The 11829-nt window shown below is 46.5% G+C and overlaps 1 protein-coding gene across 1 annotated transcript; it reads right to left on the minus strand.

Annotated features, from left to right (window-relative positions):
* Nucleotides 1-1465: 1465 nt before the first annotated feature.
* Nucleotides 1466-9207, minus strand: LOC121561621 (D(2) dopamine receptor A-like; the record flags this gene model as incomplete). The annotated part of the gene is made up of 7 exons (XM_041874169.2): nt 1466-1778; nt 2029-2392; nt 2776-2859; nt 3072-3286; nt 7275-7411; nt 8283-8392; nt 8914-9207. Coding segments are annotated over 7 exons (1401 nt in total), but the record flags the coding sequence as incomplete, so codon positions are not given.
* Nucleotides 9208-11829: the final 2622 nt, after the last annotated feature.

Genomic DNA, 11829 nt, shown 5'->3' on the forward strand with positions numbered 1-11829 from the left:
TATTTGAAGGGCTTCTCATTTTAAATATACTACTAGGTTGGTTTGCATACAGTATGACAAAAACACAGAATGGTGTGTGTGAGACAGTTTGTGTATGTTTATCGAAGGAACAGTTATCAATGGGGGGCATGCACAAGCGCACAGTCATTGTGACCTAACCATGACTTACCCTGTATGTGTGTGTGTGTTCGGTTTCACATCAGCAGCATTTGTTTGGCCTCTCACATTACTGCAGTTAGGTGTTAGGTGTTGGCAGACAAGTGTGGGGAGCAGCCACACTGCTTCACCACCAGAGGGGTTAAAGAAGCGGAGAGAGAAGAGCCAAAGATCAATGTAGAGAGCAAATGTATTTAAACAGTTTTGAAAACAAATTAGTCAGTTAATCAATTTCTGTCTATTGTTTGACCAGTACAGTACATCAGGATTGGGGTCAATTTGAATTGAAGTCAGTCAATTCAGGAAGTGATTTGAATTTCAAATCCCAAAACGAGAAGCCTTTTGAAATAGCTTCTCCTTCTCAGCTGATTAAGCAGTCATTGAAAATAGCACTTTTTTCTACAGTATTATTCAATTGGAAAAGATATTTACTTCCAGAATTGACTGACTTTAATTAGAATTGACCCCAACCCTGCAGTACAGCAAACTTGAAATAGACCAGCAACAACATGAGTAGAATATAATTTATTACATTTATCTGTACAATAATAGTAATACAGATATTTACAGCAGAGCTCACATTAACAAACTCTAAGCAACAATACATACATATACTCTCTGAACAAACCTTGATTAGTCGCTCATCATATTGCATCATATCATCGATGTTATTATGGCATATCTTCACCAACATCATCATGTTCATAATATAATACATCTCTTATTGGCTTGTTTACACTGGGACGACACAACAAGACTGCTATTGGAGAAAAATCATGCTTGATGGTGCAGATTGATTGTGTATCTCCTTAAAAGATTACCTCTGTAATTTAATTAACGTAATTTACAAACTGTAAATAACTGTATCTGAGTAAAAACAGGACAATGTCTGCAGACCCTTTGACAGTATATTTCAGAGCGGTATCAGAGAGCAATACACTTAATTAGTCATCCTCACACGGAGTGGGACAGTCTTCTGCCACTGTAGTCTGTCTTTTGCCACTGTTTGTGCCCTACCCCATGAGACCCATCTCTTCCCATAGAACCTTTAGAATCTCTCTCTCTCTCCCTGCTATGTTTTATATTTACAGAAGTGTACATAATCTCTTTAGAATTCTCAAGGCTATTTTTGATTTGGTATTTCTGTCTTGCTCCACTTTCTCTTCTGTTTGACCTCTTAGATTCTCTTTATTATCTTCTCTGTCCCCCTCTTCCCCTCTCTCTCTGTCCCCCTCTTCCCCTCTCCCTCTGTCCCCCTCTCCCCCTCTCTCTCCCTCCCTCCTTCCCTCCCTCCCCTTCTTGTCTTTGTTTTCACCCCTCTCTTTCCCTTCTTTACTTTTATTTCTAGTCTCTGACCTTTTTTTGCCTCTCTCAACTAAAACACTTTTCAAACTTGTCATTCCTCCCCCCTCCCCTTCCCTGTACTCAGCAGTTTAGGATCTTGATGAAGGCCTTGCGGAACTCGATGTTGAAGGTGGTGTAGATGACAGGGTTGACGGCACTGTTGAGGTAGCCCAGCCAGGTGACAGCACTGTAGAGGGTGGGCGAGATACAGCAGCTGCCACAGTGGGCCTTCAGCACGTGGGTTAGGAAGAAGGGCAGCCAGCAGATAATGAACACACCTGATGGAGGAGGGAGGAGAATGAAAGGGTGTGAGCCAGTCTCAATTCACTCTCTGCCCCTTCCCTAAAGATAGTGACAGATCTATATTGTGGAAGCAATGTGGTGCAAACTCCACCACTACACTACTTATCCAGACCCTTCAGATCTTCAAACATTGAGGGGCCAAGGGGAAGGGGTAGGGAGTGAATTGGGACTGGCTGAAACACTCTCTGTTCAGCCACCCTCATTGTCTCCTCCTGTTTCTCTCACCTAGCACGATAGCCAGCATCTGCGTTGCCTTCCTCTCCTTCTGCTGCGACAGAGTCCCTTTCACCCTCTCCTTCGCCATCGCTCCCTTCTCCCTGTCTGCATTGCGCTCCCTCCATCGCTCGCGGCCACTCATGCCATCCTCGAAGGTGGCACGGCGGGGTACGAGGGCAGAGCGTGGTGCCACCGACGGGGACAGGACCAGGATGGGCGCAGGCGCCACCGAGATAGAAAGGGAGCTCTTGGTGGCTCGTCCGGAGTGGGGAGGGGGGTGAGGCGCGGGGAGGCTCTGGTCTAACTGGGACAGGAAACCACGCCCCACAGGCTCCTCCTCCAGGGGGTGCACCACCGCCTCCTTCACTAACATCTAATAGGGCAGGGGGAGAGAGATAGAAAAAGGAGAGAGAGAGAGAGAGAGAGAGAGAGAGAGAGAGAGAGAGAGAGAGAGAGAGAGAGAGAGAGAGAGAGAGAGAGAGAGAGAGAGAGAGAGAGAGAGAGAGAGAGAGAGAGAGAGAGAGAGAGAGAGCGAGAGAGCCAGACAGACAGACAGAGAGAGAGAGATACATACAGAGATAGAGACAGGAAGAAAATATGGGAAGGGAGAGACAAATAAGAGACAGAGAAACAGTGAGAGATGGAAAGATATGTACTGTAGTTCAAATCTAAGGTTCATATTATAGGAGATTTCGTAATCCTTTATGGTCACAGTGGTTCCCCTGTACAGTGACTCACAGTGTTCCAGCGACTTACCACTTTCTTGCGTTGGGGGGCATTGGTGGGGGGCCTCATGATCAGAGTGCACAGCTTCACATCCTCGGGGTGGGTACACTTATTCTGAGAGGTGATACAAGTGGAGGATGAAGGGAGAGAAAAGAATGAGGGATAGAAAGTCAAAGATGCTTGCTTTTGGACCTACTGTCTTCTAAAATCAAGCTTTTTTGACTTCCTCATCCTGCCTCTGATTTATTGGTTGGCTGTTTTATGGGGTTGATTGATTGATGACTGGCTGATTAGTTGATTGATAGATTGATTGACTAATCATGAACCTTCCTGTGCCTGTGGCCCTCCCCAGTCTTGCCTCCTCCCTGTGGGTGCAGGCCATGTCTGCGGGGCACGGTGCGTCTGCCCCGCCTCCGCAGCACCACACAGATCTGGGCGTACACCAGCAGGGTCACGATGAAAGGAACGTAGAAGGAGGCCACGGATGAGTAGACCACGAAGGACGGATCAGCGAAGGCACACTTGGTCTCCTCCCGACTGGCTGATGGAGTGAAGGGGATGAGAAGAGGTGGATAGAAATACAGACATGTTGTTTGGGAGTGGGGACAGGTGGGAGGAGGTGAATGTTAAAGCAAAAGAAACGTTTTTCTCTACAGTTCTTGTCAGATAGCCAAAGATGTCAATGCTGTTAAAGATGTCAAAGCTGTTAAATATGTCAAAGTCCACTCTGTAATGGTGTGGCAACCAAGTAAAAGCCTGGTTTAGCTCCAGAGAAGACAGGTACATGAGCATCAGGCATTGGCTTTTTCTCTCCATATTCAGGCTGGATGCAACATCTGAAAGGCATATCAAATCTGAAAGGCATGTCAAATCTGCTTCTTATAAGGCCAGGCCACGGCATATCGCATAACAAACTACAATCTAGATTAATCCTTTCAACAGTATACAGCTGCTAGCAAATTACTATATGCTGTACACTGTAAGATGGTGCTTTAAATACTGCCTTTCTGTTGAATTGGATGTTTAGGTGGGAGGTCCAATCCAATAAACTCAAGCCTCCCCATATACAAAATAAACATAGCCTTTCTATAGGGCACATGGTGACCCTGAACGCCAATCATCTTGTTTTCCCAGCAGTGCGTTCAAAGGCTAGAGGCACTCTCGAAGGTTACTGAATGTTAACTGGCAGATTAAAGGCTCTGCATGGTCAGAGCATTTACTGCGATATGGCCTACGCACAAGTCAGGGCATTTATACTTCTTGTGCTTTGTCAAGCAGCACAGAGCTGTTGTGAAGGAAGTGAGTTTGTGTTTATACAGGACCTCCCGCCCTCACCTACCGTCAACCAATCATGTCAATGCGGAGCTATACAAAGCCCTCCGCATTGTTCCAACATGTGAGAGGCACACAGCCATGCGGTACAGAGCTTGATTTGGCCTCTGCATGCCTCACACCCTCCATACGAAGCCTCCGACCACATTTTCGGATCAAACATAAATTGGTTTTTAGTGTTGGCCACTCCAGCTCGAGTGGTTGTTGCCATTCAGTTGCATCAAGCTGTGCAGCCTTTGCATACGAAAGCAGTACTCTCTTCAGCCCCTTCCTCAAAGTAGGAGCTTATGTTCCAAACCTCAGTTTGCTTCTTTTCGCACAAGCTACCGCTCCAACAAGATTTTTTAAAATCAAAATACCATCTTAAGCGAAACGTGCTGATGCGCACGTCCTCCGACTTAAAATGACACCCGCATCATTGGTAAACATTCTGTATTGTGGATGTGGACCGACAGGCAAATCAATGAGCCCCTCTTTCATTGAAACTTGTTGACTGATTAAAGCATACATACCTGAAAGCTGTTAGTAAGCGGTAGTGCGTGCGTTCTTAGTGATTGCAGTTACTGCATAGCTGGGCGTCATGATTAAACAGATGTAGGCCTATCTAACTGATTATTCATTCTGTCTCTCACCAACTGGTGATACTAAGATATCCAGTAGGGCTGCAATCTTCTTCCAGGCATAAAACAGATGGACTGGAAGACTGCAAGGGTTATTTTACATAGCTAATAACAAAAGGAGTGTGTGTTTCTGCACGTGTGGCTTCCCGTGTCATGTTTATGTCTATCCTAGATTGAATGAGTAAATGACACTAGCGCACTTGTGATTTAATAGATTAATCGGAGTGGCCGCGGTTCCGGATTTTCTGGAACCCGACTTGCTGTTGCTAAAAATACGGAGATTTATGTGCATGCGGGATCCACTAGTCTACCTCCTTTCAGCTGCTGCTCAGTCACTCCGTCACTCCGCTGCCGCTTGTACACAAAACAGTTCAAACAAACGTAGTTCTTTGTCTGTTGTAACCGTAGGCTATTGCAAACGTAAGCACGACACAAGGAGGTTGTCTAGCAATTTCATGTTATTTTTTTCAGGAGGGGAGTTACATGCAGCTATTTAGGCAAGCTATACAATGGGTAAAAAAAGTATTTAGTCAGCCACCAATTGTGCAAGTTCTCCCACTTAAAAAGATGAGAGAGGCCTGTAATTTTCATCATAGGTACACGTCAACTATGACAGACAAAATGAGGAAAAAAAATCCAGAAAATTCACATTTACATTTACATTATTTTCAGAAAATCACATTGTATGATTTTTTATGAATTTATTTGCAAATCATGGTGGAGAATAAGTATTTGGTCAATAACAAAAGTTTCTCAATACTTTGTTATATACCCTTTGTTGGCAATGACACAGGTCAAACGTTTTCTGTAAGTCTTCACAAGGTTTTCACACACTGTTGCTGGTATTTTGGCCCATTCCTCCATGCAGATCTCCTCTAGAGCAGTGATGTTTTGGGGCTGTCGCTGGGCAACACAGACTTTCAACTCCCTCCAAAGATTTTCTATGGGGTTGAGATCTGGAGACTGGCTAGGCCACTCTAGGACCTTGAAATGCTTCTTACGAAGCCACTCCTTCGTTGCCCTTGCTGATGGAGGGAGGTTCACTCAAAATCTCACGATACATGGCCCCATTCATTCTTTCCTTTACACGGATCAGTTGTCCTGGTCCCTTTGCAGAAAAACAACCCCAAAGAATGATGTTTCCACCCCCATGCTTCACAGTAGGTATGGTGTTCTTTGGATGCAACTCAGCATTCTTTGTCCTCCAAACACGACGAGTTGAGTTTTTACCAAAAAGTTCTATTTTGGTTTCATCTGACCATATGACATTCTCCCAATCCTCTTCTGGATCATCCAAATGCACTCTAGCAAACTTCAGACGGGCCTGGACATGTACTGGCTTAAGCAGGGGGACACGTCTGGCACTGCAGGATTTGAGTCCCTGGCGCGTAGTGTGTTACTGATGGTAGGCTTTGTTACTTTGGTCCCAGCTCTCTGCAGGTCATTCACTAGGTCCCCCCCGTGTGGTTCTGGGATTTTTGCTCACCGTTCTTGTGATCATTTTGACCCCACGGGGTGAGATCTTGCGTGGAGCCCCAGATTGAGGGAGATTATCAGTGGTCTTGTATGTCTTCCATTTCCTAATAATTGCTCCCACAGTTGATTTCTTCAAACCAAGCTGCTTACCTATTGCAGATTCAGTCTTCCCAGCCTGGTGCAGGTCTACAATTTTGTTTCTGGTGTCCTTTGACAGCTCTTTGGTCTTGGCCATAGTGGAGTTTGGAGTGTGACTGTTTGAGGTTGTGGACAGGTGTCTTTTATACTGATAACAAGTTCAAACAGGTGCCATTAATACCAGGTAACGAGTGGAGGACAGAGGAGCCTCTTAAAGAAGAAGTTACAGGTCTGTGAGAGCCAGAAATCTTGCTTGTTTGTAGGTGACCAAATACTTATTTTCCACCATAATTTGCAAATAAATTCATTAAAAATCCTACAATGTGATTTTCTGGATTATCTTTTCTCAATTTGTCTGTCATAGTTGACGTGTACCTATGATGAAAATTACAGGCCTCTCTCATCTTTTTAAGTGGGAGAACTTGCACAATTGGTGGCTGACTAAATACTTTTTTCCCCCACTGTATGTAGCCTACACAGTATATCAAACAAACAAGACAGACAGGCAGTCAATAGCGATTTTATGTTCTTTTTTCAACATAATTGGAAACATTGCTGGCAGACTGCTGGCTATATGGCAGCATAACTATAAAGATTACACCATCACACAAAACGCTAATTGTTTTGCCCCAATGCAATGTGTAGACTGCGTCTTGCTTGCGCTACGTCAATATCCGTTACAACAGACAGAGAAGGTTGCTGCCTTTATATATTTTTTGGGAACGTTCGTTCAAATTGAAGCTGTTCAGAAATATGAGGCAGAGACATAGGCTACATCATCATATCGATCAAATTGGTTGAGGGTGAGTAAAGAGAGAAATGTGACTGTGTGTGTAAAATAACAAGCACAGAACGTGATTCGGATAAAGAGACAGCGAGAGACAGAAACAGACAGAAATCGAAACTGAGAGACAGATACATACACAGAGACAGAGGCAGAGACTGAGAGACAGACAGACATACCTGTGTTGTTGAGTCCAAACAGCAGAGGGCAGGAGATGGCGAAGGAGAGGAACCACACGACAGCAATCATCAGAGCCACCCTCCTCCTGGAGCTGTATCTGGTGTTATACAGCATGGGCATTGCCACCGCCGTGTACCTGCACACAAACAAATGCTGTATTTAAAGCTAACACCTACACACACGCACATGCGTACAAACAATCACGCACGCACATGAACACCTTGCCCACCACCGCCCCCACACAGTTTAATTGCATTGTCAGTTCCTCTCATTCACCAGGCAAACAAACAAAAGCTCTCCAAGTCAGTTTCACAGTGTAGCAGCGTGACAAACCAATCTAAGAGTCCTCCATAGAAAGCCTGGTGTGAGGAGAGGAGACTGTCATCCCTCCACAGGGCTGGTGGTCAGGGACAGACACGAACAAAGAACAGTAACCACACTAAGCCCTGAGACATGGCTTCACATTTAGTGGGATTCAGTCTACAAAAGGACAAACAAGGCTACAAGTATTGAGGCTGCTGAAATTGTCAATGTCTTTCACTGATTTTAAAAGGGGATGGATTTGGTTGGACAAAATAAGCTTATGTTAAGAGGAAGATAATGATACTTGCGAAGTGAGGAGGGTACCCGAAAAGATAGGAAATGGTTTCCTGATGGGAAATTGTTTTCTTTATGGGAAAACAACAATAACAAACCATAAAAAATACTTTTTGCTGCAAGGGCACTATGAAATCAATCCAGATTTTGGAGAGAGTGTGAGAAGAGAGTGATGGGAGTAGAGTGAGAAAGAGCGAGACAGACAGTTAGACAAAGAGAGAGATAGATACTGTAGATAGATACTGTAGTTAGATAGATACTCTAGAGAGAGAGAGAGAGAGAGAGAGAGAGAGAGAGAGAGAGAGAGAGAGAGAGAGAGAGAGAGAGAGAGAGAGAGAGAGAGAGAGAGAGATAGATAGATAGATAGATAGATAGAGAGATAGAGAGATAGAGAGATAGAATGTGAGTACCTGTCGATGCTGATGGCACAGAGGTTGAGGATGCTGGCAGTACACATCATGACGTCCAGGGTCAGGAGAATGTCACAGTGGATGAGACTGAAGCGCCACTCCCCTACCACCTAGGAAAGGGACACATACAGTATGAACAATAACACACGCGTGAGTGGTTATTACATGTGCTCCAGAACAGCAGTGGTTTGAAATACATGGCCCTGGTCAAAAGTAGTGCACTACATAGGGAATAGGGTGCCATTTGGGATGCAGCCATGCTTATGCATTATAGACTGGAAGAAAGGAGAACAAAGTCAGCGCTACAGAACAAAGACAGATTCAGAGATTCAGATCAACAAGAAACTGTTGATTGGAACCAACTGTAGCGTCTGTTATTTATCATGCTACCTTGACATTATCTGAGAGGGTTTTTGAAACACCTTCGAATGACCAAGTGTAGAGAGACTAGGAGGTAAAGATAGGGAATGAGACAGACAAATTAAAGAGAGACAGAAAAACACTGGCTGCCAGATGGATAGAAACCCACACAAACCCACCGCCATCTCCACACACAACTCACCCTCACCACTGTCCACCTCTCCACACACCACTCACCCTCACCACCGTCCACCTCTCCACACACACACACCTCCAGGTAGACGCCCCAGGGCATGACCAGGGTGGCCAGCAGCAGATCGGACACGGCCAGGGAGACGATGAGGTAGTTGGTGGTGGTCTGGAGGGCGCGCTCACGCGACACCGCCACGCAAACTAGCACGTTGCCGAACACCACGCAGAAGATCAGCAACACCAGCAGCACGGCGTAGAAGTTATAGGGAGGGGAGGAGGGCGATGGAGAGCTGGAGCAGTTGGACGGAGAGAAGGAGGAGGTGGTGAGGGAGAAGGCAAAGGAGGAGGAAGGGTTGGAGGTGAGGGAGATGGAGAGGGACGGTGTGGGAGAGAAGGAGAGGGAGGAAGAGGGGGAGGGTGGGTTTGATAGAGAGAGGGAGGAGAAGGAGAAGCCCATCTCATCGGTCTCGTTGGGGAAAGTCATCATCATGCTCCTCTGGACCGAGAGAGTCTGGAAGAGTCTGAAAAAGTAACAAGAGACAAATAACATCAAGAGTTATAACTCGTGATTTGACACACAAAGCTCTACAACTCTGTACCTTGTACATACAACACATAACAGAGCTCCGGGCAGCGGAGCGGAAATGGAAGAAAACTAAACTCCCTGCCGACCTGTCATCTTTTCACTCCCTCCTCTCTACATTTTCTTCATCTGTTTCTGCTGCTAAGGCCACTTTCTACCACTCTAAATTCCAAGCATCTGCATCTAACCCTAGGAAGCTCTTTGCCACATTCTCCTCCCTGCTGAATCCCCCCCCCCCCTCCTCCCTCTCTGTGGATGACTTCGTCAACCACTTTGAAAAGAAGGTTGACGACATCCGATCCTCGTTTGTTAAGTCTAATGACACTGCTGGTCCTGCTCACACTGCCCTACCCTATGCTTTGACTTCTTTCTCCCCTCTCTCTCCAGATAAAATCTTGCGACTTGTGACTGCAGGCCGCCCAACAACCTGCCCGCTTGACCCCATCCCCTCCTCTCTTCTCCAGACCATCTCCGGTGACCTTCTCCCCTACCTCACCTCGCTGATCAACTCATCCTTGACCGCTGGCCATGTCCCTTCCGTCTTCAAGAGAGCGAGAGTTGCACCCCTTCTCAAAAAACCAACACTCGATCCCACTAATGTCAACAACTACAGACCAGTATCCCTTCTTTCTTTTCTTTCCAAAACTATTGAGCGTGCCGTCTTTAGCCAACTCTCTTGCTATCTCTCTCAGAATGACCTTCTTGATCCAAACCAGTCAGGTTTCAGGACTGGTCATTCAACTGAGACTGCTCTTCTCTGTGTCACGGAGGCTCTCCGCACTGCTAAAGCTAACTCTCTCTCCTCTGCTCTTGTCCTTCTAGACCTGTCTGCTGCCTTTGATACTGTGAACCATCAGATCCTCCTCTCCACCCTCTCCGAGCTGGGCATCTCCGGCGCGGCTCACTCCTGGATTGCGTCCTACCTGACCGGTCGCTCCTACCAAGTGGCGTGGCGAGAAGCTGTCTCCGCACCACGTGCTCTCACCACTGGTGTCCCTCAGGGCTCAGTTCTAGGCCCTCTCCTATTCTCCCTATACACCAAGTCACTTGGCTCTGTCATATCCTCACATGGCCTCTCCTATCATTGCTACGCTGACGATACACAACTAATCTTCTCCTTTCGCCCTTCTGATAACCAGGTGGCGAATCGCATCTCTGCATGTCTGGCAGACATATCAGTATGGATGACGGATCACCACCTCAAGCTGAACTTTGGCAAGACGGAGCTGCTCTTCCTCCCGGGGAAGGACTGCCCGTTCCATGATCTCGCCATCACGGTTGACAACTCCGTTGTGTCCTCCTCCCAGAGTGCAAAGAGCCTTGGCGTGACCCTGGACAACACCCTGTCGTTCTCCGCTAACATCAAGGCGGTGACCCGATCCTGCAGGTTCATGCTCTACAACATTCGGAGAGTACGACCCTGCCTTACACAGGAAGCGGCACAGGTCCTAATCCAGGCACTTGTCATCTCCCGTCTGGATTACTGCAACTCGCTGTTGGCTGGGCTCCCTGCCTGTGCCATTAAACCCCTACAACTCATCCAGAATGCCGCAGCCCATCTGGTGTTCAACCTTCCCAAGTTCTCTCCACGTCACCCCGCTCCTCCGCACACTCCACTGGCTTCCAGTTGAAGCTCGCATCTGTTACAAGACCATGGTGCTTGCCTATGGAGCTGTGAGGGGAACGGCACCTCCGTACCTTCAGGCTCTGATCAGTCCCTACACCCAAACGAGGGCATTGCGTTCATCCACCTCTGGCCTGCTGGCTCCCCTTCCTCTGCGGAAGCATAGTTCCCGCTCAGTCCAGTCAAAACTGTTCGCTGCTCTGGCACCCCAATGGTGGAACAAGCTCCCTCACGACGCCAGGACAGCGGAGTCACTCACCACCTTCCGGAGACATTTGAAACCCCACCTCTTTAAGGAATACCTGGGATAGGATAAAGTAATCCTTCTAACCCCCCCCCCTAAAAAAAAAAAATAAAAAAAAAATTGTGAAGTTGTTATCCCACTGGCTATAGGGTGAATGCACCAATTTGTAAGTCGCTCTGGATAAGAGCGTCTGCTAAATGACGTAAATGTAAACGTAAATGTAAATGTAATAAAGTAGATCTATGTACAATTCTCAACTATCTCACCTCAATGCAGATTGGAGTTTTACATCTTGTTCTGCCTCAAGGGCAGAAAGGAATGTGATTGGTTGATGGCTCAATAGATTGGAGCTTTGCACTTGCAATATCAGTTGAGGGTTTGATTCCCACGTGGGACACACATACCGAATGTCTTTGTTGTTACTACGCGTCAGTCGCTTTGGATAAAAGCATCTACCACATGCCCATATTTTTCTACTTTACGATTGGCAGTTTTATTCCAACTTAAGCCCATTTCTCTAACTAACCACTGCACAGAACCTCTA

This window comes from Coregonus clupeaformis, unplaced genomic scaffold (genome assembly GCF_020615455.1).
Source record: "Coregonus clupeaformis isolate EN_2021a unplaced genomic scaffold, ASM2061545v1 scaf0493, whole genome shotgun sequence".
NCBI classification, from domain to species: Eukaryota; Metazoa; Chordata; class Actinopteri; order Salmoniformes; family Salmonidae; genus Coregonus; species Coregonus clupeaformis.